Source organism: Falco biarmicus, chromosome Z (assembly GCF_023638135.1).
Source record: "Falco biarmicus isolate bFalBia1 chromosome Z, bFalBia1.pri, whole genome shotgun sequence".
Lineage (NCBI taxonomy): Eukaryota > Metazoa > Chordata > Aves > Falconiformes > Falconidae > Falco > Falco biarmicus.
This window is the reverse complement of record NC_079311.1, coordinates 72043447-72070261: the sequence shown is the minus strand read 5'-3', so window position 1 is coordinate 72070261 and position 26815 is coordinate 72043447. Positions and strand designations below refer to the sequence as shown.

Here is a 26815-nt window from a genome sequence, read left to right as displayed (position 1 = left end):
TTTTAAAGAACAGAAACCCAAAAGATGTATTTAGTTATTCCTCCTGACTTCTGTACTCAAATAGTACTAGAGAGCGTATCACGTTCTGGATACAAAATAGTTTCAGCCCTGATCCAGAAGCAGTTTCTGAAGGTCCAAAAATTGACTAATCATCCTTCAAAACAAAGCACAAATTCATGGAGGACAGAAGGATTTAAAATCCTTTACAATATGAGGATTAAATTCTTTATAAGAATGGTTTCAGTTGCTCTACATAAGTGGTTTAAAGGCAGCATTACGAGTATTGAACTCTCAACTAGCACAAAAGTGTTTTAATGCAACATTTGTCCCTAATTGCAAACCTGAAATTTTAAAAACATGAAATTAAAAGTAGTTCAATGAATGCAATACATGTAGCATAAAGGAAGTCTGAAAGGAAAGAATAGGGTGAACTGTCAGTCAGTTGAGAGGGAACAAGAAAAATAACTGCTCCAAATAATTCTTTATGCTAAGATCTGGAATACCTTCTGCTGTTTTTAATATTATCCCTAAGAAGCAACAATTGAGACTTAGTAAGGTAGGGGTTTGGGCATATTATTGCTAATTTTCTTTTTCAGTGCTTATGTATTTATTTGGCAATAGTAGGATGATGCAAAAGTGCTTTCTGCTTTTTAGTTGTGAAACAAAATTAGGTCTTTTCTGAATGGTCAGGTTAGGTGGAGAGGGAGAACAGGTGATGCGGGACATTCCAGAGAAGGTGAAGGTGTTGGCCTTGTGCAGCCTGGGTAAGAGGTATCTTTGACAAGGGTGGACCTTAGAACAGCCTTCCCATGTGTATCAGGAGATTATCAGGAAGGCTTGAGTCAGTCTTTTCAGTATTGTGGAGGAAGGATGACATACAATGGGCTAAAACTGAAATGGTAGGTTCTAAATAGGTCTAAGGAAAAACATTTGAGCCTTGGAAAAGGTTGCCTATATAAGCTGTGCATTTTCTGTCCTTGGAGGGTTTTTTTCGAGATCTGGCTGGGTAAAGCCCTGCATAATGTGGCCTTGCTCACCCTGCTTTGAGCATGAGGATGGACTAAAGACCTCCTCAAGTCCCTTCTTAATTATCCTATGGTCCTGTGACTGCTAAATGGTCTCTGTGGTTCATCTTCTGTAGGTATCTACTGTGTTAAATAGTGATAGAAAAAATGTGGCTAAAGTGGCAGGTGAGAAGTACGTGTACAGCATGCCAGCAGCATCAGTATTTCAGGAGGTCTTGTGTTAAAGGACTTATTGTAAGACTTGTGTAAATGGCGAAAACTGAATGTGGTTGTGTTTGTTGAGCTTATCAGTTTAACAGCATTGTGAATCTAAGCTACTTCTGCTCAGATACGTGATTACCACTCAGCCAGAATATTTGAATATTTTTTGGTTAAAGTTGCTGCTGTTTCAATTGGCTGTCTCAGAACCCCATTTTGAAGGGATACCTTTTCAGATTATTTCTGAAAACAATCTAATTGTACACTTCAGATTGTAGTGTTTCATCACTAGAGGGGCTGAAACAGTGCAGGAGGAGCTTTTTGATTTATTTACCTGTGTTAGCTTTACTTTTCCCATTGATAAAGCACACAACTGAAATACTGTTACTACTGGTGCTACCATTTCTCCTTCTTAAAGAGATTAGTAAACCCTGATTGAGAGAACCAGTTCTTGATGCTGCAAGAATCTTGCCAGACATTTATTTCGTCTAATCTCGTAATTTAGAAATGTATGGAAAGAGGTGTGGATAATTACAGTGTTACTTAAAGTGTGGGATCCCTGACAGTGAGTTCTTGGCTTATGATTTGGAGTGAAAGTTGTGCTGGAATTTTCCAGTCGTGAACAAACGGAAAGTATCTATGCTGAGCTTTTTGTTGCTACTCTCATTAGCCCTTGAAAGTTTGCGGACAGGTCACAAAATTTGATAAAGAAAATGAGCAAAATACTTAGTTGTTTGTTCAGGAGGACAAAAAGAATGGCACTAGACATCGTCGGTCCAGAGAGACACCTCAGGAGGGAGGTTACAATATCTCAGCTTTCTTGTGTAACATAGAAACTTGAGGCAGTTACTGAAGGCATGGGTACAGACTGAATTTCTGTATTTTTTGCATGGAAGTAGCAAGGACTTCTGGAGACTTGGAGAATGTTATTGGACAGTCTTGAGTTACTTCAAGACTGAATGTAGCTGTCTGACAGAATCTGAATGAGAAAGAAGTTTTGTTTGCAAGTCAGGCAAATATTTGAGAGATGTCAGAAGTGATATTCATTATTTTGGTTCCTTATTCAGTTAATTCAGTGGAGTAAAACTGTGTGTTACAGAAATCTTTGCTTCGTTTCTGCTTCAGTAAAGGTACCAGAGTAGCTCAAGTTTTATGCAGAAGTTGTAGGCTGGTCTTTATCCCTTATTTTTTATGTAAATTTTATATTTGTAACTGTGCAAACAGAGTAATGGTTCTGCTTTCATGCTATCATCTGTTATGTGTACTTTCTTTAAAAATTCATTTATGTGAATTCCTCTATGAAGAATTAACATAGAGTATTTTCCTTTTGTTGATCTCATAAAATACTCTGTGGTTTCCATTATCTAGGATTGGTTACTCATCAAAATCTTTTACCCATTTGTTCTGCTTTCCCACTGCTCTGGAACCTCAGAAAAGTTTGGGGTTTTTTTAAAGACAACTTCTAATGATCTGTGTAAAGGAAAGTATTCCTCAATATTTTTAGTCCATTGCTTTGCAAAAAGAAGAGTTCATATCATTTGCATATAGTTTCCTAAACTCCTGGAAAAACATCTGTATGGACTAGCAACAACCCTTATGAAACTATATAATTTTGCATTCTTTTCCAGAAATAATTTGTATTCCACGCAGAAATTAATGGGTGTTTGATTATTTTCTGACTAATTTGGAAAGATTACTTCTATTTTCTTAGGGATTTGTAAGAGTTATCCCTCTACACTTGGTCTCTGAATGTATAGTGGGTGGCAAGAAGAATTGGGAATCTTCTCAAATCTGTAGTGCAGACTTTCGTGCTCTTAAAGGTACTTAACCTTTAAGAAAAATATTGTCTTACCCTCTGTCTTTCAAAAGGAAGGTGGAAGAAATTTAATCAAAGATTTTTTTTCTGACAGGGCCAAAATAAACTTTAATTCTTGTTGCTTCCTTCAAGTCTTAACTTTTTACACAAGGATGCTTCTGAATACTGCAGTTCTAAGCTAGAACAGCCAAAGCTGAGTTTTTCATAAGCCATTTGAAGCTCTGAAGAAAGCGATGGGACTTTTCCCTGAAAACTAATGAAAGAATATGTGGACAGTGAATATGTGTCCCTAAAAACCTCCCAAACGTATGTTCTTCTTTATCTCATATGCTGTCTCTTTAACCTTGAATTTTAAATTAAGTTAAGCTCTTTGAAACAAATGTCAAAATTGTCTGTTAATCAAAATAAGTAATATTTCCTTTGCATCTAGTACAAAACTTAGGGAGGATTCCCAGGGGAAGATTCTGTGATTTTAGAAAATACAGCAGGAAAGGACTTGGAGGGCTTCCCATCAGAAGATGGGATTCAGCTCTCATGTTGAATAATGTGTATCAGTATCATTCCCAATAACTTCCAACAGTATCACTCCCAATAATTTAAAAAAAAAAAAAAACAACTTGGGGCTTTTTTTGTTAAAATGTCAGTAATGATGGAGCTTCATCACTCTTGCCATACAACCTGTTCAGATTCTTAGTGCTAGAAAGCTTTTCACGTAATGCTGAGCCTGAATCATTTTTGTTGCAGTTAGAAGTGACACTTCTTGACTTCTTTCCAGTAGACAAGAAAAACAATTCACATACTTTTTTTTTTTTTTGTGGTCATTTAGATATCAAATAGCATTATCATGTCTTGCACTAATCTAATCTTCCACAGGCTGACCAGCACAGTTTCTTTCATCTTTACATAAGTCAATCATAGTTTCTCAGCTTCCACTTGTCTTTGATGTTTTTATCTGAATCCTAATTGTTCTGCATTTGTCTTGATGTTGCACTGTCCTACGTTGTAGATACAACTCTATTTGAAGACTTAGAAGGATGAGTAGTCAGAGAAGTACTGTAGACAGCTTTGCATGATACTGCTGTTGTATACGAGAGTATAGCTGCTCTTTGTTGATAACTTAGATGTATACTGCAAGTTGTTTTAAACATATTGCTGTCTGTCCATAGAGCTTATCTATCTTCATCTTGTGTTGTTATAATTTCTCTTTCTCAGATGAATAAAAGATGTGTGCTTCTTCTCGCTGAAGTTCTTTTGTTTCAAAAAGTTAATCAAATTAGTCATGAAGATTATGATTTTTGATTCTGTTTTTAAAAGCAGTTGTGGGCCTCTCTGAGACTTAACACCAAAAACTGTTGTGATGTTTAGATTAATAAAATACTCTCTAATGCTGTTACATGAGAAGTTATTAATGACAAGTACTTGAAACTACTGTTCTTAAGACAGTGCTCTGGAAAGCTGCACTTGTTCACCTATGTGTTTATGAACAGTTTTGCAGTAGGGTATACTGAAAACTTACAGTGTTTTTGTTTAGATCATACTTCCTCAGCTTGTTAGTGAAATTGTTATGAGAAGCTATATAGAAAGCCATGCTAAAGTCCAGATACGGCATTCGGTTCTCTTCAATCCACAAGACCTGCTGTTTTGTGGAATAAAATTATTTTGATTTGATGATATTTATTCTTAACAAACTCACTTTGGAATACTGCCTCTTTATTATCTCAGTCCTTATAGAGAAATTGTTCTTTGAGTATGTATTTAAATCATACAGATGATTTGTAATACTCTGGGCTGTCCTTTGCCATCCTTTTGAAGGGACTGTTTTTCCCTTTTTGAGTCTGCTGGAGGTACAGATTCTCAAGATGATTATTAACAATTCTGACATTGGTTTAACCAGAGTTCCATGCTGAATTTGTCCGATCCCATTTTCATGAAACTAATCCATTTATGTGGAAGTGATAAATAGGATCATATTAAACCAGGGGTCCTCAAACTACAGCCCGCGGGCCAGATACAGCCCCCAGGGTCCTCAATCCGCCCCTGGTATTTACAGACCCCCCTGCCCCACCCCCGCCGGGGGTTGTGGAGGGGAACCAAGCAGCCGCAGATGGCTGCCTGCCACTTCATCCATGAGCCGGCCCCTGTTTAAAACGTTTGAGGACTCCTGTATTACAAAATGAAACGCTTCTATTTACATTTTGTAACTGCAGTATTTTAAATTGTTTGGCAGTAGTGTATTCCTCAGGTTCTGTTATATGCAGGTTCTTAGCATTTCCAACAGACAAAAATCAGTATGAATGGAGTATGGATGCTCTGGTTCTCTTCTTCTCCAGCTTCTATTTTTAGGAACTTATTTACAGTATAGTTACTTAGATGTGAAATCTAATAATCCACACGTAGCACATATGCATTCCTTACAGCCTGTCTTTCTAAAGACTTTTCTAGTAAAAGGTCTGGAATGCTGTGTCCAGGTTTGTACAGTAATTTGGTACCCACTTAAATAATGTTCCTGGAGTCTCAAGGATTACTTTGCTATGGATTTAAAAAGGTGTGGCACTCCTGAGCTTTCTCTCCAATGTGTTATGAACCAAGTATTAGACATTAGTCTTCATTTGTTCACTATCAGTTTTTTTCCAGCTTTCATGCATATAGAATGATACCTCTGGCAAAAGAGAATGTAGGATAGTGAAAGACTCTCTGTCAACATCTGGGAACCTTTACCTGCCAGGGTGTTAAAGGAATATGGAGAAACTGTTTTGAGCGACTCTTTGGAAGTGTTATTGTACAAGTGGAAAGCTAATAATTCTTTAAAATTCTGTAAGATGTCTAAATCTGAAGTTCCTGGTAACCTTAATAGCTGTTGTTTAACCATGTGGATCACAACAGAGAGCGTGATCAGTGTTGGTGCATCAGCTTTGAAAGGCAAGTGGCCTTTTCTCTGAAAATGCTAAGAGATGATCAGAGAAAGTAACATGAATACTTAAATAAGATGCAAGTACTGTGGCGCACTTAGAAAGTGCACAGACAAAACCATAACATGGGCATGCCAGTGGTGTGTGCAGTCTCCTGGACAGAAGCTAATTCTTTGCAGCCCAAGTTACTGATGCACAGTGAGCAAGTGAAGTCATTCCAGGGCTAAACAAACAAAAAATGTGTTTGAAATTTTACATTTTTAAGAAGGCTAAGTCATTGTCAGTGCAGTGCATTTTATAGTTGCTTGCACTATAAAGGATTTGAGAAGAAATCAGTCACGAGTCATATAAAAAAAGTGGTTTAAAATGGCTACAGCCATTGATAAAACTTCTCCCATACTCAGTGCCATCTACCACTAGGAGATGGTACAGAAACCAGTTAATATAAAGAACCAGTCCCAGGATTGTCATGTGTGGTCAGGATGGCTGTTAGTGGAAGACCGTGGAGGTATTGTTGGTGGGTGTTATTTGTTCTCTGTAGAGGCCTTATTTTGTATTGATGTTCCCTGCTTCTTAGCTACATTCAACGTTACCTGGTTGACCATCAGTATTTGCACTTCAGTAATGATACAATGACTTCCCCAAATCGGTAGAGAATCTCTTTGTCTCACAAGTTCTACATATGCGTGCTATATAAAAAGAGATTGCACAGTTCTTTTCCTGGTATTATGGAAGATCAACTACAGAAACAGATACTTTTTTTCCTCCTGAATTACTGTACAGCCCTAGAATTAGACTCAAAAGCTGATGTATTTCTGTGTTCTCAAAGAAAATTCTGAAATTCAGTTCATTCCCAAAGATCATTTCTGAAGAGCATCGTATTATTTATTTGCTACATTGACAGCATTTTGTAGAACAAACCTTTTAAATCTTGGAATCTCTACTAGTTCAGCAAACAGGCTATAACTGTCTGTGTATTCTTTCCACAAAAATATTTCTTCTGTTATCAACAAGTCTTGTAAGAGCTTTGTTCTCAGACATACAATGGCTTAAGCCTTCTCCCATAGGAAATACTCCAGACTGACTTCAGTAGTAATAGGCACAAATCTCTCCATGTAATGGGTGATGTTTTGTTAGAACTCTAAGCATGAAACAGAATGTGATACTTGTTCAACGTGTGATACTTGTTCAAAACTGCTAATGTCTGTGGTAGAGTGAAACTGTTCCAGTTCATCTTTTTCAATTTCTTTTCACCTCAATACATAGGCATTGTAGCTTCTAGGCCTCCTTGTTGCCAGAGGCTTAACCATCATTAACCTCAGAAATATGTGAAGTTATTGCCAGAACGTGTACTCTTAAAATGCAGCTTATAGGCCTTGCTGTCAACACTTCTCAGGAATTTCCTTCAGGAGGAAGATACTTTGAAATACCTATTTGTAGTGCTGCCTAGGAGAGGAAAAACTTTACTTTTGTTTCTTCATTTACTGCTGGATTCTAAGTATGTTCAATGGAATGCATTGAAATCCTTCTGACCTCCTCAAGTCTACCCAAAGATAAAACCACCACCTTATCCATTGCTGCAGTGTTATTTTTCAGCATGACAAATACCAAATCAGAATAATCTTGTCATATTTACGTAGAAGTTTAGGACAATAGAGAATCATATCTGTGTCATCTATTTGAAGGGTAACTGTGAAAAACAATAAAATGTTCCATTGTTGCAATTCAGAAGTATTCGTTTAAGAGATAATTCAAGAGTAAGATACCAGTAAGATCTCTTTGAGAAGTTTTGAGCTGCCTCTAGTGTTTGTAGAAATGAAAATGCATCTTGTATTTCCTGAGTGGTAGTCATTACCATAAAAAAAATCAGTAGCTAATGATTTCTGTTGTACATTACGCTAAGACAGTCTTGTAAATTAGCAAAAGAGACAGTAATTGTGTTGGTGAAAAGCAAGTGAGAGTTCTTCATAGGGTGTAGCCAGGACTTCAGTACTGGTGGTTGAGTGTGGTATCTAATTTGAGGAGGGCAAGTGGATTAGTGGAAAGATTCTGAAAATCAGGATGAGTTAAAACAGGGCTTCCCAGCATTTATGGGCATTATTGGCAGAATATGGAGTTGTTGCTGGTGGTCAAGATGGAGTAAGATGAAACCCATTTCATATTCTGCTCTCTACATACAGAAGTTACAGGACTTACCACAGAATGTACTAGGGAGAGAAAGTAAGTATAGCAGTCTGTGCAAAAAAGTCATCAGTAAAGGCTCACCTTTCATGTGAGCCGAAGCTTTGCTAGAGGTATCCATTCTTTTTCATCTGCAGGTCAGTACATTGCTTAATGATTCTTAGTATTTTTTAAAATATCTGGTAGAAATTTAAGCTGCAGAATAAAGCTGCTTTCTTGGATAGTGGTGCTTCTTGACTGAAGCACATGGGGACCTGTATCCCAGTTAGTTTTTTATTCTTAGAGGTACTGACCTATGATATCCTGAAACAGAATGACTAATAATAATGTCAGTCACTGCTTTCTGAAGATCAGTGTTCTCCAGTGGAATCTGATAAATGTTTGCTTTAATGATGGGGCTGACCCTATTGGTCCAGCCAATAGGCCTTTCACCCCCTTCTCCCTCCAGTATTCCTTTTTAAGCCAGAAATGATAGCTCAAATGTCTAATTGAGACAGGTTGAAAAGCTTCTGTGTTATTCAAAGCTTTTTTCTGGGCTGACAGTTACAGGGAGTTGGTTTAATTTGTATGTGATTAATTGGAGAATGTTTTTAATTAAAAATATCTTATTTTAATAATTTCTCTAGATACACTTAATGCCTGGGATAAGTACATACAGAAGTAAATATTCACACTTAAAAAAAAAGGGGGGGGCAGGGGGGGCTGGTAGAAAAAGGCTTAAGACAGTAAGTGTTTTCTAGATAGTAGTGATTGGGGAATATTGGAATAAGTTTACCTAAATTAAAATAAAAACATAAATAAAAAGAAAGAAAGGAAAAAGAGTTTAACATGTATTGTCAGAATCAAAGTTAAAGAGGTTGTGTATGTTTTGAATTTTTTAAAAAAATTTTAAAATTAAAAAAATGTGGCTGAAACAGCTAATGCCTATACACTGATCGTGAACTCTTCATCTCTGGACCTTATTAAGAATCTTTTTGATCTTTTCTTTTTCTATAGCCAACTTACTTTCATTGACCATTTTCTAATAGTTGATATTCTGAACCTGCAGGTACTATTTTTATTTATTCTTTTTTGGTGGTGGGGTTGTTTTTTTTTGTTCCATCTTTTCTGAAGTGATCACTTCTCTACCTGCAGTGGACTGCTAAAATTCCCAGGAAATTCACTGCAGCTGTCTGGATTACATCTTGATCTAGGAATGGTGTGCTTCCTGCCAATCTTATTTGGACCTTTTGTGAACACAGTTATATGTAGAAATACACATTAAAATTATGTAGGTTATATGTTTTTATATAAACATGAAACAACATAACTGTTCAGTTTTTCTGAATTATTATTCTAGGATCAAGACAACCTTTAATCCAACAGTCTCAGCCTCCACCTTATTCATCACCTAGAGATGTTCCCCCAGACATATTGTTAGATTCTCCAGAAAGAAAGCAAAAGAAACAAAAGAAAATGAAGTTAGGCAAGGATGAAAAAGACCAGACTGAAAAAGCTGCAATGTATGATATCATTAGTTCTCCTTCCAAGGACTCCACTAAGCTTACATTAAGACTCTCTCGTGTAAGATCTTCGGATATGGACCAGCAGGATGATATGCTTTCTGGTTTGGAAAACAGCAGTGTGTCAGAGGGTGATATTCCTTTTAATGTGCAGTACCCAGGACAGACTTCTAAAACACCCGTTACTCCACAGGATGTTAACCGCCCTCTAAACGCTGCTCAGTGTTTGCCGCAGCACGAACAGACAGCTTTCCTTCAGGCACAACAAGTGCCTGTTTTACAACAGAACACTTCAGTTGCTGCAAAACAACCTCAAACTCCTGTGGTACAGACACAGCAACAGGTTTCGCAACAAGGAACTATAACGTCATATGATGAAGTAGAATTGGATGCATTGGCTGAAATTGAGCGGATAGAACGTGAATCAGCTATTGAAAGGGAGCGATTTTCAAAAGAAGTGCAAGATAAAGGTAAAAGGATTGTGTGTTTGTATACACTATATATATTATATAAATATATATATGCATATAAACCCCATATATATATATATATTTTTATATATATATATATACACACATAAAAACCTCCTGTCATTGTCACATAGTTCAATTCTGTTTACTCAGTGTAGGTTCTTCTGTGACGTTCATCTCCATTCCCCTCCAACAATGAACTGTAATATCTCATATATGCGTATTTGTAATATTCAGTAGTCTTTATTTGGGGTCTTAATGAATGGAAAGTGAAGTTCTCCTGTTTGAGAATCCTTTTTAAGCTACTCTTATTTTGAACCATGAGACTGAATGAAGTACAATTGACGTTGTTTATAGTTCCTAAAATCCCAGCAGTACCATAAGTCAAAATTTGTAATAAATTTTGGTAGTTGAATTATTAACTACCCATGTTGCCTAATTTAAGAAAATGCAGGAAAACTCTTTTATCCTGTTTGTATTTGTACCCACATTTGAACATAATGTAAAGGAGGTGTTAGATTAAAATCACATCTGTTCTTTTAAGGGCAGTGTAATGATTGGGTAACTTACACTACTATGTTGTCTCTAATGTTTGTTCAGCTGGATATTCATTATTATGTAGGTATTACAAGCTTTAGAGAACTACCATATATCTGTACGGTCTCTAGCACAGAACCAGGTGAGCCTCAGAAATGTTTTCATTTCAGTAGAAGTACTGGTTGTCTTAACTGATTTCATTGAATCTATCCTTCTTGGGTTTTTTGTTTTGGTTTGGTTTTTCTGTTGTTAACTGGTTTGAAGGTCTTAGGCTTCAGAAGTCCCAAAAGTAGATGCAAAACCCTGATGTAAATCTTGAAGATAAAATGTATTTTATAAATAAGATAGCAATATTTTAACACAAATATTTTCCAGAAGCTTCCTCTGTATTGTGTTTAGCTTCTGAGAAAAAAAATCTTTTATAGTATAATGCTAATTTATTAGGTGCTGCTAAGAAAAATATTGTAGAGTGGAATACAATGCAAATTCTGATTTTGGAAGTTCATAGGTGAAAATGGTCAGTTTTGGACATACTTGTGTCAACGCAATTGAATTTTCATACAGTTTGGGTCTTTAACCAGCAGAAAAAGCACAATTTTTCTCCCTATTCAAAGATAATTTTTTTCCTGTTTTTAAAGATGCTGGGAAGGAGGCGGGGCATCAAGGAGAGAAAGAGTTCATGTGTGCATGTGTTTGTAGATGTGGTTGTTGAAATTACTAAAGGGTTTATCTTCTTAGATACTTCTTATTTGGCAACTAAATCAAATCTTTTTAGGTGACTTGTTTGTGAATATATGGAGAAAATGTGTGCTCACCTCGAGATCTTTACTGTCTAATTTTACTTTAATGAAATGGGGGTTTTGTTAATTTGCTTAAGTATCTTCTACTGATTTTAAATTTATTGATGGAGAGCTTGTGGTTTGTCTCCTAATACTTCAAAAGCCACTTTTATATCCACACGCTTCAAGTAGAATCTCTAGCACATTTTAGGTGAGAAGCATCTGGAAAAATACATTGTATTTTTGATAGTGCACAGCAGTCTTCCAACACTTACAGCAAGACTGAAACACACTTTCTCTTTTGTTCTAGCTTTCAGGAAATGTTGAGCATTAGTTACAAAGTTTGTTTACTGTAAATACATAGCCACAGGCCCGCTGTGATTTGTTTCTTCTGAGGAAAGGAGTGATATTTATAGAATGTGATCTCTGCCCTTCACCACTGCTCAATAACCATCTTCCCAAAAAAGGATTCCAGCCTTATGCTTCCCTTCTACCTGCATCCTCTGGCAGGTCTAAGTTCTTCCTGAGTTCCTGCAGTTGCTATGAGTCGGGTGCAAGAATCACTGCCCCATATTGGGACAAATAATCACTGTTTATTCACTGGTGGTAAGTTGCCCATAAGCTAGGACAGCAGTTCTTTTCACTTTGGCTGCTGAGGTTTCACCAGTGAATGAATAGTATTGAGTGGAAGGCTTTTTAGCAGTCTTGGGACAGATTTCCTGAAAAGCTGTTACCTTGGAGAAATATGGTTCTTTCTTTTTGGTAATGCTTTTGCTGTTGCTTTTAAGTTTGTAGTATGTCTACAAGTTGGTAAGACTCTGGGATTGTTACAGTTATGCTGTTGGTTTGGTTTGGCTGCAGGAGGAAGCTTCTTCCATTGTTCCCATGGGAATATGTCTGGTAGAAATATATCAAATAACTCCTAAATATGTCATTCATTTTTTGCAAAGCTGTTTACTGTATTTATGCAAAAACCTGGTGTTTGTGCATTTTAGTATGTATACTGTAACTTCAGATCACGTTATGTTAAGAAAACAGTGTGCCTGTAGCAAGTACTTGGTCTAATTAGAACAGGAATGCATGGTGCTAGCTGATGCTTACAATAGCAAGCATCATTCTAGAGAACTTTCTCAAGGTGCTAGCACATGCTAAAATCTGCATGAAAGCATCTTTGCTGCTTTTGTAATCCAGGCATGGGAATACATATTACAGTCACACTACACTTTCTGTGTAGGCACCTGTTATTGTCTTCCATAAATTACTTTAAGCAGAATTGTACTCACAAGTTTTGATAGAAGGTTAGGGGTCTCTTCTGTCCTTTTTACAAAGACATGAAATCTCAATAGTACTATGCTTCATCAAAGGTTTTCAGATGCTTTCTTTTAACAGTAAGGCTTTGGTTGGATATAGCATGTTCTTTCTGAGACTTGGAACCAGCAGTATGGTGGAACTCTATGCTCCAGAGGAGACAGATTGGCGTGCGCACTCATGTGTGTGTCTGTCTTGCTGAAAATTACACAACTGACACAACTGCTAAGGCCTTTTTTTTTTTTTTTTTTTTTTTTTTTTTTTTTTTTGGTTAATGCTGAGGTCCTTTTATAATGTTTGGTACAGGTGGGAAATGGGGATTGGAGCCCTAGGTAATTAAAATACTTTCTGTAGTAAGTTGTTAATTCTAACAAAACTATTAAAACGTTCAGCTTCCACCAAACAAAGTCTCTCAAAGTGGGAGACAGTCTCTGTTTCAGAGGAGGAGCTAATACAGTTTGTCTTCTTTGAAAAGCAGCGTATCTTTCAGCAACCTGATTGTAATGCTTTTACTTTCTGAAAAAGGAATTCTGAGTGCAAAAGTCACTAATGCAAAGTCTGGCATATTAGACCTAAAGTATGTCAGGTATGCATAAGGAGTGGTTTACAATATAGACCTTTTACCTCATATATGAGTGCTTTTCAGAGCTCTGTTTCTATAATACTGTTCTTTTGGTCTGTTTGGATCTTGGATCAAGTGGATTATATGGTCTTTTCATCATGATAGAGAGGTGTGAAGTTTGAGAGTTGTGTTTCGTCCTTGTCCTCTATGTGGAAGGAGTCCATCTTATCTTCCTGCCTCCCACCAAGGAAGTCTCTCTGTATTTGCAAGTAATTTATATCTGTTAATGAGAGGAATAGTTGGAGATTTTGGACGTCAAGGCACTTGGCATCAAAAGTTACATTCTAATACATCAATTATGTTTAATAGCCTCAGAACAAGTAAATAAATCCATGGAACATGACATTCAAGCCTTCAGTTCCCATTGTCCCCCCTCACAATGACCTCTATACCCTTATCAGATACAAGATGTCAACCAATACCAGGTCATATCTTCTCTTTTGAAAGGATCTATGGTATTACAGATAGATCCAGCTATTCTTTATCATGACTCACATTATCTGAGTTGGAAAAAAAATGATTCGGAAGAGCCGATACAGAAAGTGATTATCTTTACCCACAGCAATCACCAAGTGAACCATCCTATGTTTAGGTGCATTATGATATTTTCATGATGTAATTTCTTTAGAAATGTAATCACGCACAATTTCTTCTCTTCTAATCACCATCAATAGTCAGATTTCCTGTACTGCTTGGTGCTGCTGAATACTTTTGAAACAAGTAGATGTGTATGCTCTGAACTTGTTTTGTTCACTTAACTGGGGTTGTGCTTTGTTCACATTCTTAAGTTGACTAGTCCAAGAAAGTACAGGAAATCCTAGTGAGTATTAGAAAATTATATCCCAGGAACTTCTGTTCTTCTCAGGAATCTTCTTCCTTTCTTGGGAGGCGGGTGATGCTGAGGGAGAAATTTCACTCTGGTAACCACAGCTCTTTGCGTTAACTCATGCTTTCCAGATACAGGCTGTCCAGATACAAGAGGGTTATTTTTCTTTGTAGTCAAGTAGAGTTCAAAGCTAGATGGTCACTTACAGTCTAAACCTTTCCTAGCAGGTTTTAGACCTGCTACTGAATTAATTTTCAGGTTCAAGGTTTATACCTTAAGATCTTTCATGCTTTTCCGAAAAAAACCAAATACTATGATTCAAAAAAATATGTTTAAGATACTAATGTTAAACACAGCTCTGGCTCTTCTAGGAAGGGGGATAAGGAAGATTACCTTAAAAATTACTTGGGGGAAAAAAAAACCCCAAACCCAAAAAGTAACTTATCTTTTTTCAGAGACTTTTTCAAATTGCTTCAGTTTTTTATTTTATTCATATTTGCTAAATTTTAATTTGAGCTCTTTCATACATAGTACTGTGTGTTAGACTTTAGGCTACTTCAAAGACACTTTTATATACTGCAGCTCTTTTAAAACAGACTAAGAGATTAAGGAGTTCTACCTTTACTTCTAAAAGGCACTGTTCTCTGGGGTTTGAGAAGAGTAATGAAATGATTAATCACTAACCATTTCATTGGGAGGCTATTTTTTTTTTAAACTTAAAAGCATTATAAGCATTTTTTAAATGAGGTAAAACTGCTCGTATCTGTGGTTTTTTTCCCCTATATATTTTAATCTCTGAGGATCCATTTTACCCACTTCTTTGGAATCTTACTGTGGATTCTTTGAATTAGGAAGAAGTGAAGCTGTAATAACTTTATTTCCAATAATTGGATCAGTTAGGGGGCATTTGGATGCCTGCTGTGGGCCCTTCTTTTTTTAGTTCGTTCCAAGCCCATAGCAGCAGAGACACACATCCCAAGAGTGTGAATCTGCCGGAGCAAAACTCTCAAAACTACAGTTATAGGTAAGTAACCTTTTTCTCTTACCTTTTAAGTTCTTATCCAGCTCCTTTCCCTTTCTCCCCATTACCCATCTCCCTGCAAAAGTTCCCTCAAGAGGAAACTAATAGAAGAATACTATTAAGAGTGAATAGTTTGCTGACTTCTAATTTTATGTAGCCAATTAATTAAATGACAGAATATGTGATTATAACTAGTATATTAGCATTCTTTTCTAAGAATGTGTTATAGGGGTTTTATTTCCTTAAAAATGGAGGTACAGGTATAGTTATTAGTAATCTTGCAGAAGATTACAGTCACTAATACCAGAAGATGAAACGAGATAGTGTAAAATATAAATGATTGTGTTTCTATGCAGTAGAACAATGTGAGAATTAGGTATTTTGTGTTTTGTGTATACAAGCTTTCATTAGGTCTGCATTTTGTAGTGTGATGTAACAGATGAAACTGGTATTTCATATAGCTTTCCCAAGAAAAAGCAGCTTTGCAACCTCCAGTTTAGTATAGATGAGAGATGTGTGTGTGTGTGTGTGTGTGTTCAGAGGTGTTTTAAGATAAGGGGAAGAAATTCCTCTATCTTGAGAAATTGCAATGACATGTTGCAATGTTTCCATCTATCTAGAAAAAATTACTTTCTTTTATAAATTTTTTAAAGAATGAAATACTAATTGAATGAAAAACATGTTTAAAAGAAGAGGCATATTGTTTTAATGGCATTTACTATATTTTTGGTGCTATTGTGTACCATGACCTCAAATTATCCCATTTATCCCAGGTTGTGCTATATGTAGAGTAGCACAGAAACCTGCTCATGTTAGCAGGTGTGGAAAATAACTAAAACATAGCAATTTGGTAAGAAGTCTTAATTTTTTTTAATCTGTAGATTAGGATTAGAAAATGAAATACAACTTGCAAGTAGCATATGCCCTTGATTGTACTTGTTAGATGGATGGGAGATTTTATAAAATTACTTACCCAGTAATGACTTTATTTTGTTCTGGGATGTCACTTCTCTATAATGGATTTAAATCTTGATAAAGAAATGGCATGTATAAGTAATAAATCTTAGTAAGGTTTTAAACCCAGCATTTCTGTAGTTCATAGTCACTAAGTTCACTCTGAAATCAGCCTAAGAAGATGCAGACTTTTTTTCATTACCATGTAGTGTAAATGTTACCAGATCTACTTAATTGAAGATATTGGAGTGCAGGATACAGTGTCAGAATAAAATCAGCATCTGGAAGGGAGATGTCAAAGTCATTGCTTATTTCTGAAGTTTTCTGTTTATACAAATTATTAAAAACTAACTGAATATGTTAATCTGTAAGTGATACATAATCTAAGTAGCTTTCATTAAGTCTGCCATTAGTGTGTTGCATTTTTCTTGGGAAATTGTGCTGCATTTTGTATTTCAAAGTAATTGCACTCCAGGTTTTGTTCAGATATTCTAAAAGATGAGTTCACAAAACTATAATTCTTCACAGTCACATGGATAAAACCCATCAGTTGCGTCATAAAAATCCTATCTCATAAATAAATTAAAATTAGATTTTAAAAGCAGTATTGAATTTGGGGAGGTTGTTACAGCTTCCAGTCTCTAAACAAGCATAGGTGCTTGGTTATACTTTTCTGTAGTTCAATTCTTGTTGTTTCCTAGTGTAATATTTCTTTTGTGTTACTGTAGTTGACAGGGAGTAACAGGTTACCAGACATTAAGTAGAAAAAATCATGAGATCATATTTGATACTGCATTTATGCTGATTGCATTATTGGTGTATTTAAGAAAAGAAGCAAAATTTCACCAAAATGAAGATTCTGAAGTCTGCTGCACCTTAGACATGTCAGAAACTCCTGTAATCTTTTTGTGTTTTGTCCTGGATGAGTTTGGACATCCCTCCTGATGGGCTTTCCTTTTTGCACAGTGATCAGAATTTTGATAAAGTCTTCTAACAGTTTGATAAAGATTAGCAGCTGTTTCTGTTTGGGTTCTTAGAAATCCCTTCCTCTGAACTGCAGCAGCTAAAAGCCCGCTCATCTCTGCTTCAGAGACTTTGGTATTACATTCTTTTCTAGAAAGCTTCCTATGCCAGGTTCACGACTGTACTTTCTTAGGTTCTTTTGTAAGGTAGCAAGCAATGAGAATAAAATTTTTGACCTGGGTTTGCTGAGTCTCTCCTTCAGGGGGAGGAGCCAGTGCTGTGGGAATGTCTTCTCCTGATGGGAAGCATTCTCTTTGGTTGTTAATCCTTTGTTTTTTTGAATACGGTTTTGCGGGAGGTCAGGTGGGAGCAGACTCTCACAGTCAGTAATATTGAATGTTCATGAAGCGGTAGAAAAGATGGATATTTCCCCTCATTCCATTGATAGGTCATCCATCATTACTACTGAAGAAATTTTAAACCTTCCTGGTACCCAGATTAGATGGATTGGTTTAGATTCTTGTGTCAGCAGAACACTGTTGCTTGGGGGGACAGTGTGCTTGGACAATTTTGAAGAGCTCTGTGAAGAATAATTAAGAAAAGAAAACAGTTGTCAGTAAACATAGATTTGCTATTTAGATGTATAGTTATGTATTACCTGTTGAAAATTCCTGATCTTGACTGTTAGCTTAAATAAAGTAAGCTTGTAGTTGGCCTCTGGCTGATTTGTCTCTGATGTTAAAAGATGGAAGGTTTGACAATACATAATAACTGCTTAGACTGCTACATTTGGTTTAAATTTATTCATTGCTGATTTAAATAATTCAAATAAGTGGTATTTTAAATGAGTTGGAGGGATATCCCAGTAATCTCTGAAGAGTGTTAGAGCTTTAAAATATAAAACTCTTAATTGTTACACCTTAAAAGAAGAAAGCTTATACTGGAGTAATCAGAACTGCTCATCTAGAATTCGACATTAGAAGGTCAATTTTCTTTGTGGTTCTGAAGAGGAATACATTCACATTTAACTGTCTTGGATATGAAGTCTCCAGTTTAATCCCTTACAAGGTGTAAATGCGGAAGTGATATAATTTATCTGTTTTGTCTTCGATACTACTCAAGTTCATTCCAAAATCTCTGAATTTTAGAGTCTACCAAATAGTATTAATAGAGTGGAGTGTTACTGTTCTGCTAAAATGAAGCTTAGCAACCATATACACGGTTATTATTTAGACTTGTTACCTTTTCACAGATACATACAAAAGGCCCATTTCAGTTTGCTAGGACAAGCAGTTCTAGAAGGTTTTTTTGGCTATCATCCTATTATACTCATTTGCTGAAAGAGTTTAATCTGGAACTGAAGGCAATCATCAGGTTTGCAAGAAAGCAGTAACATTGGAGACTTCAGGACTAATGGTATTATAGCTGCTGCTTTGGAAAGATTTCAGGTTACATGGAAGAATGGAGATACTTCTTTAATACAACTCCCCTCGTCGAGCTGCTGTCCCTAACACTTCCTCAGCTTCCAAGTATGTCCATTTCCAGGATGGATATTCAGATCGTGACTGAGTCAGTTTCAGCAGTGAAGTATTTGAAGGTATCTGTGGTTTTGCCAGTGCACTGTTTTTTTGCACAAAGGTTCCACAGTAATTAATTGATTTCTAAATCTGGAAGTAATTATTTTGATACACAGATAATTCCAAAGATGAAGGCTACAACCTGTCTCCAGGAATACTGTTCATAAGAGGACAGGTGAGAGATAACCGCTTGGAAATCCAGCTAACCCTTTTTTCCATTTCAAATCTGTGTTCCTGTAATGTTTTGTTTCTTGCACCACAGTGACCCATTTAAGTTGACAGAACGTCTCTACTATTTTTTAATACAAGATAGCTCATAATCTTGCTTGTGAGTAAGTACCAAGGTACTGCCTTTTGATGAGTGTGTTGCAATGTGAAGAGAACATCCATGCAGATTTGCCAAGCCAAAAGGATGTATTAATAAGAGAATAACTGGGATCAGACTGGGCTCTGAACTGTCATAAATTTTTTTCAAGCAGTTGAACAAAATACAGATATATTTTGGATTTATCTACATTCTTGGGGTAGGGGAGGTGTGAATAATGTTTCAGAAAAGAAAAGAATCTGAAAACAACGAACTTGGATACATGATCTCTAATGTAGTAAAAATCTCTTCTGTGGCTTACTACATGCTCCTTTTATTACGAGAGCTGTTACAAAAAGTGAAGCAAAAAGATCCTGGTCACACTTCATTGGTCTCAAGAGCTTGTGAGCCTACATGTTCACAACTGTGGCAAGCTTTGAATCTAGGTCTGCAGGATTGGAAAGGAAAACATTGGTCTCATATTTTGGCAAAGTCTTAGATCCTGGTAATATAAAGAAGTTCTACTGGCTATAGTATGAAGTGGATGAAGCTTGAATACTAATGCCTTGAAGGATACAAATTATATTTGAGTGGATAATATGAAAGTTCCTAAGTTTATCTGTTTGTCATAACCCTGATGGGTCTTTGGACTCATGACTTAACAAAGTAAATGTATGCAAACTTGCACATATTTGATTGTAAGAAGATATGAAGACATCTGTTTTCAGAGGGTAATTACTCTCTACTCACCCCTCTGATTCTCTACTGATTACTCTTCTGTAGTTCAAAATGAATTCAAGATTTTATAAAGCCCTTGAAGCCCAATAGTGTATTACAGCTTTCAGATTTCTGCAGCTTTTGTGGCAGCTTAAAAAGTTTTTGTGCTCATTCAATAGATTTTTTTCATTATGCTTAATGAAGATAGTGGTACTATGTACTTATCCTATCTTTTATGCCCTAGTTCAACCAGTATTTTCATAAGTTTGGGCTAGCTTTTTTGTCCTAGATCCAGAAATCTCAGAGAGGCAAAACAATAATGATCAAGTCTAGTTCTGAGGATCACCATCAAGATACACGGGAAATACGAAGAAAGCTGTGAGTAATCTGTAACTCTGTGTGCAATCACCATGCCATTTAGGAAGAGAAAACTTTGAAGGTGTCCCTTTCTTCTCAGATAAGATGTCAACAGGTTGTGGTTATAACTTACTAAAACATCTGCAGTTGTCAAGAGAAATGATGAAGGTCCATCAGAAGAGCTCTGTAATTAGAGAAAGTATGTATGCCAAGTTGCGATGTGATCATCTACTTATATGTTCTCCACTTACAATCTGACATTTTGGATGATGAAGAGCAGCAGCATTTTGAGCCTGTCAGTTACAGAAGTTCAAGCGAGAAAATTTCCTACTTGAATTTGTTTCGGTTCTTTAATCTTGGAGCCTTCAGCGTGAGGGCTCTGCAAGGTGAGTTTTGGTTGGTCCAGCTACAGCTGTTTAAGGCACCACAGCTCCTGGCCATCTGCCTTGCTCCTGTAATAGAAGTAGCAGAGGGGCAGCATTTACTTGGCTCTTAACTGACTTGTTCAGCCTGGTAGGTTAATGCAAACCGTCTTCACCTAGTGCTTTAAGGTGATACATTGGACAATGAAATGCACTTGTGGAAATACAAATGTGTGTTCCCTTCTGCTACAGGTGATAACCTCAGTTAAAGGAATGGGGCAGATAAAGTAACCTCTTAAAGGCTACTGTTAGATCCACCATCAAGAGCTTTACAGGACTTTTTCAGTGTGGCTGAAATATCTGGGTTAAAATGATAAAGCTGACTAACGTTTTCCTAAGAACACAAGTTTCTCAATTTGTGTTTCAAAATTTGAAGAGTGTTAATTGAGAAAAAAGGTAATAATGTGCATGGATGCATATGTATTAACATATATGTATTTTCTAAAAAATACATCAACCTGTTAGTCTGGAAGCTTCTACTTCATGACCATTCCTAAGACCTGTGATGAAGCTCAATGAGGTCAAAGCCCTCTTAGTCACAGGCAGAAAAGACTTCTTGTCACAGTATGAAGGTTTCAAAAAATGACATGTTTTAATCAGTAGTGTGGGGAAATTAAACTATGTAAGTTCTTACATGAATCCAACAGTTGCTATAGCAAAGAAAAAGCAAAATCTCCATGCTAAAAAGGCTGCAGTTTGATTTGGCAAATTTATTTTGCTTCTCACGTCTATCATAAAGTTCGCAGGTGTTTCTACAGGTTTTTCTGGAACTTTGCGAAGTTCCTTATTTGCAGTTGACCAGTTTCTGCATGGAGTTTATTGTATCTGTCTTTACTGTCTTCCAGCCATTAAATGTCATGCATAATTTTGGAGTTTTAGAAAGTTAGAGATGTACAGGTAGATTTGAGAATGAAAATGATGGGGAAGAAAGCCTGTTCATGTCATGGAATTGACCATGTTACTACTTGTTATTGTCTTCTAATGTTAATTTTGGAGATAATCTTTCAAAGTTTTAATTCTTCTAGTTAAGACTCTTCTACAAATGTAGAAGAAGTTAGAAATCATATGTTGTAATTCCGGTTTACAATTTGAGAGGGTGGTATGGGGGTGGGTGGGTGTTTTTGTTTTTCCTTGGAGTTTGTTTCCCTGTTCCTTGACTGCATCCTCCTTACCATTTTTTCTCCTGCTCCCAAAAAGAGAACTGGGTCTTTGTATCTGGTGATAAGGCACCACAAACCTAGGCACAAAATAAGTTATTTTTCTTATACTGTGTTTGTGGTCTAGACGCTTTGACAATAGATCTACAACAGAATTTCCAATGTATGTTTAGTCATTTCTTAGACTTAGTCATATTCCCTGATTACAGAGGAAGTAATTGGTTGGTTTGTTTTTGGTTTGTTTTGTTTCTAAATTATGTGATAACAGTCGAGAAATGAGAATATAAGCCTTAGCGTAGGTAGGGATTTTAATTTCTGCCATGAAAACCAATTTTAGAGTACCATGTTGGTAATAGTAATAGGTTGTAATCTAAACAAATAGAATGTACTCTTTGGATATTTCCATGTGCTTCTCATGTTTATGAATTCTACCAAATTACAGGATGTGTGGTTGGCTCACTTTATTTTTCTGTATTCTATTTTTAATGTTTTTTTAATATAAACTGAAAGGCTTATTGCAGAGTCAAGCTCTTGACACTACATAAAATTATCACTGAACTTTTTGTTTCATCCATGAAAAGCATTATGGTTGCAAAGGGAAAATACTCAAGCTTTTAAGTGTGTAGCGGCCCCCCAACTGGTACACACGTGTTAATGATACAGTCTCCAACTCTTGGTATACTGCTTTGCTTCAAAGAGGAGCTTGGAGGGTTGGAGTTATTTTAGTAATTTTTGTTCATTGATAATTGTTCCCTGGCTGAAATACATGTGAAGTCCAACTGATGCACTGAATGAAGTAGGGAAAACCTCAGTCTTAATCATTGCGGATCCTTGCTTAGTTCATGTATAATGAAGCAGGCTGAATCTGCAGAAGATAATTTTTATAGTAATATTCCTCAAAAAGTGGTTGTGGAGGCGCACCTTAACTTTGTCTGTGTAGACTTGCTTCAAGCATAGTTTGGGTTTTTTTAGGTCTTTTATGTATTGCAGCTGCTTTATTAGGTGATTCTCTTGGGAATTACACAAGGACTTTGATTTCATATGTTTTGAGGGTGGGTTTTTTAATGATTAATTGGCAGTTGTGGTAGACTGACAATGAATGGTAGTCTGAATACATTAAAAAGTACTAGTTAGAGAAGTTCTATTCTTGCTTTTAAATTCAATGGATTTTGTTGTGTGTGCACATACATGCTAAGGAGGATTAATTGGTGGGAGTGGAGGGGAATGGACATTCTTGCTTGAACCTGTCTGTATATATAATTTGTGATTTTTCTCTTTTAACTTGCAGATAAGCCTCTGAAGAAGCGAAAACAAGAAAACAAACCACAGGAGGCTGGAGGTACTGCTGGAGGAAACAGAGCAGCTTCTCAGGAGACAGGTTCTACAGGAAATGGGGCAAGGCCAGCGTTGATGGTTAGTATTGATCTGCAGCAAGCAGGAAGAGCAGACTCTCAGGCAACAGTAACTCAGGATTTGGACACCATCAAAAAACCTGAAGAAATTAAGCAGTACAATGATGGGTTTGTGTGTGTTCCCCAAGAAGACACTGTTGGAGTTCTTAAATTTAAACCTGAAAACCATCCTGAGATTTTTAGGAAAAAGTCGGACTTTGAGGGTCAAAAGGCAGATATCCAGCAAAATGAAAACAGACAAATGGAATTCCAGCAAAATGAGAGCAGACGATTGGAAAGTAAACACAATGAGAACAAACACTTAGAAGCTAAACATGAAAGCAGACAAATGGAAGTAAAACAAAATGAGAACAGACAGACAGAATCAAAACAAAATGAAAGCAAGCAAATGGAGATGAAACAAAATGAGGCGAAACAAAATAATGGCAAACAGGAAATAAGGCAGAGGCCCGAAACGCCAAAACAGAGGAGCGAAGGCAGGCCTGAAACACCAAAACAGAAGAGCGAAGGCAGGCCTGAAACACCAAAACAGAAGAGCGAAGGCAGGCCTGAAACACCAAAACATAGACATGATAATAGGAGGGAATCCAGTAGACCATTGTCAGATAAGAAAATTGAAATATCTAGGCATAAACTAGATGTGAAATCTGATCCTTCAAAGGTAAAACCTGAAAGTAGATCTGATCCAACAAAACAAAGGCCTGATGGACGTTCAGTTTCTGATACACTGAGGCGTGACCATGATAGCCTTAAACAAAGATCTGAGGACAGGGGGGAGTCAGAGAGGTACAGAGGAGATCCATCCAAGATTAGACGGCCTGAATATTTGAGATCCTCAAACAAAAATGAACATGATTCTAAGCATGGTATTAAATCTGATGGTTCAAAACCTGAGAAATTTGAAAGGAAACATAGGCATGAGTCTGGTGAATCAAGGGAGAGGTTTTCTTCTGGGGATCAGAAATCAAGACCTGACAGCCCTCGTATTAAACAGGAAGGTAAAGGAGATTCTAGTAAATCAAGACCTGATAAACCTGGTTTTAAATCACCCAACAGCAAGGATGAACGAAGGACAGATGGTAATAAGAGTAAAGTAGATAGTAATAAAGCACATGCTGACAATAAAGCAGAGTTTCCCAGTTACTTGTTGGGAGCAAGATCTGGTGCATTGAAACATTTTGTCATTCCAAAAATCAAGCGTGATAAAGATGGCAATGTTACTCAGGAGTCAAGGAAAACTGAATTTAGAGGTGAACAGAAAGACAAAGTAGAGAAGATTGGGCTAGTAGAAGATCTAAATAAAGGAGCTAAACCTGTAGTTGTCCTTCAAAAGCTTTCTTTGGATGATGTACAGAAATTTATTAAGGATAGAGAAGATAAATCAAGGGGCTCTTGTTTTAAACCTAACAAGAACAAGTCATCCAAATCTAATAAAGGTAAGATTTTTTTAATATTAATTGCATTATATCTTTTACACTCCTTTTAGATTTGCTGCTTATGTTGTTAGAAATGCAATGCAAACATTTGATAGTTTAAATGCTTGCTTATATGATGAATTTGGGGAACAGAGTGAAACTCATCTATGGGCTTGTTGTTGTTGGAAATCTTGATATGATGTACCTGAAATTATTTATTTACACCAGTGCAAGTGCCTAATGTGGGAACACTACATGGTCTTAAACTTTACTTCAGCTACATTGGTTTAACCTGGTAATTTAGCCAGTGAAACATAACTTCTGTATATATGGTTTAAACTGGATTAAGGGTGTCTGTGTAGTGGACTGGTACTGCTGTAACTAAATCAGTGTAGCTGGAGTGGTGGGAAGTGCTATGTATAGCAGCTCTGAGATTCCTTTATATTTTTAATTGGAACTGAAATGTGTTTTTCCAAGGCATGTTTTGACGTGGTGAAGTAAGAATGCAGTTACAAAGTCCCATCTGCCTCTTTTACATTATAAATACAACTCTGCTGGGGAGCTTCCACACTGGAGGCTGTGTGACAGTAAGCTTACAAAAAGGTTCTGTCTTTAGGAGAATTCAGACAACATTGTCTCTAGGGTCCATTGTGCACAGGAAAGAGGAACTGCTAAACAATAGGCTGGTATTTTCAGATTAGTAATATGGGCAGGAAATAATTCAGAATAGTTTGTAGGTTTGATATTTGGTTGATTGTCTCTTCTGCAGATTTAACAATTTTTTGAATAAGATTGCTTTTTCTTCTTGGTGCTCTAATTTTGGCTTCTTTGGTTTCAGACTGAAGTTGATTATTTCACATTGTGAAATCACTGTTGCTAACTGGTCAGCGTTCCTTTTTTAATGTTTAGCATTTAAAGCATTTAAATTTCTTGTGTAGTTATGTTTATAGAGTTGTCATGTCTCAAAATAGATGACTCAAGTGGTGGGGGAGAGGATTTCAGCTGTATGCAGGGTGATTTATGAATGCAGTTCCAGGTATATCAAGAATTCGAGAAATGTTTTCTTATGTAGTTGATCTGATGAGAAATGGATGTAGAAATCATCTTTGTGAATGTATGGCTATGTTTACGTGCACATGAACAGAGGTGATACCTATATAATGAGTTTATTGTGACACTGTTCTCTGTCTACTAACCTGATTGTATTGACTCTTAAAAGACTTAATAATTCAGGATGTGTATTGCTTATTTGTAAAGTATTAGCCTCCTTGTTGAATATTTTCTCTTTCTCCCAGAAATAAAAACATTTCCCCTGTTCATTTTCGAGGTTCAGAGCAGGCAAAATTTCCATTTCTACTAAGATAAATATCTAGAGTTAGACATAAAATTGACATCTTTCTTGTCAGCTTAGTCTAAAGATTTCAGGTTAAACCTTTGTGTTATTGATGGGGAATACTAAAAACTTTCTGATGGAAGTCACCGTAGTCTCAGAAGGATAGATTTTGAATTCACACAATTCTACGTGTAGAAAGTCAGTAAGTTTTAGAGACCTCAGAGCCATATCCAGTACCTGTATGCTTTCTCAAATGTTTCTAAAGTACTTTTTTTGTAGTCTGTATTGTCTGTTGTTGTTTGTATGGAATGTTTTAGTAATGTGTAAAGGTTTTAATGATTTTTATTTGATTGGCATGACTAGTAGCTGTGTCACATGAGCAAGGCATTAACTTTAAAGCTGGGGTTATAACTTTTCTGCAAAGCTTTGGTGGTGGGTTTGTGTTTGGTTTGTTTTTTTTCTGAAGTTGTACTTCTTACATACATTGAAATAACTTGGGACACTTTCCAGGGAAAGAAAATGTTTGAATCTGCTAACAGTCTTTTTGCTATTGTGTGCAGAATAAGGTTCTTACAGTGATACTAGCAATAGGTTTTGTGGAAAGAATAATGTTGTAATTATGTTTATGTTTCTCTTACAAATCAAGGTTTTGAGTGTTCAGCAAGGCAGATTTTGGAGAAAGTATCTTTGAACTTCAGATTTTTCAGGTGTCTTTTTCGTTGGGTTTTGTTTTTTTTTTCTTTTCTGTTTTGGTTCCCCCCCCCCCCCCCCCCAACCGCCAGCTTCCTGAAAACATACCTCCTAGGATATAGTATGCTAAATAACTAGGTGAACTCCAATGTTTGAAAAGGTTCATAATTTGTAAAATTATCTTTTCATAAGCCAAAGTCAGTCTGTCAACATCTGACTGATCCAGAAAATATTCATGCCATCGCCACAATGTCCTCACTCCAGTTGAGAGAATGTGTTCACTGTTTTACTCTGTGCCATTTTTAGTTATAAACATTTTA

The 26815-nt window shown here is 36.4% G+C and overlaps 1 protein-coding gene across 8 annotated transcripts in view; it reads left to right on the top strand.

Annotated features, from left to right (window-relative positions):
• NIPBL (NIPBL cohesin loading factor) overlaps positions 1 to 26815 on the top strand; it is a 152501-nt gene that overhangs the window by 67444 nt on the left and 58242 nt on the right. For 3 of the 8 annotated variants that reach the window (XM_056323997.1, XM_056323999.1, XM_056324000.1), the window contains 2 exons: positions 9469 to 10101; positions 22934 to 24493. The exons of 1 other annotated variant lie outside the window; for it this stretch is intronic. In XM_056323997.1, coding sequence (XP_056179972.1) covers positions 9469 to 10101; positions 22934 to 24493 — 2193 coding nt within the window. Of the gene's footprint in view, positions 1 to 9468; positions 10102 to 20256; positions 20453 to 22933; positions 24494 to 26815 lie in introns of those variants that run through there. 4 more of the 8 variants (XM_056324005.1, XM_056324003.1, XM_056324002.1 and 1 more) reach the window with 3 other exon arrangements.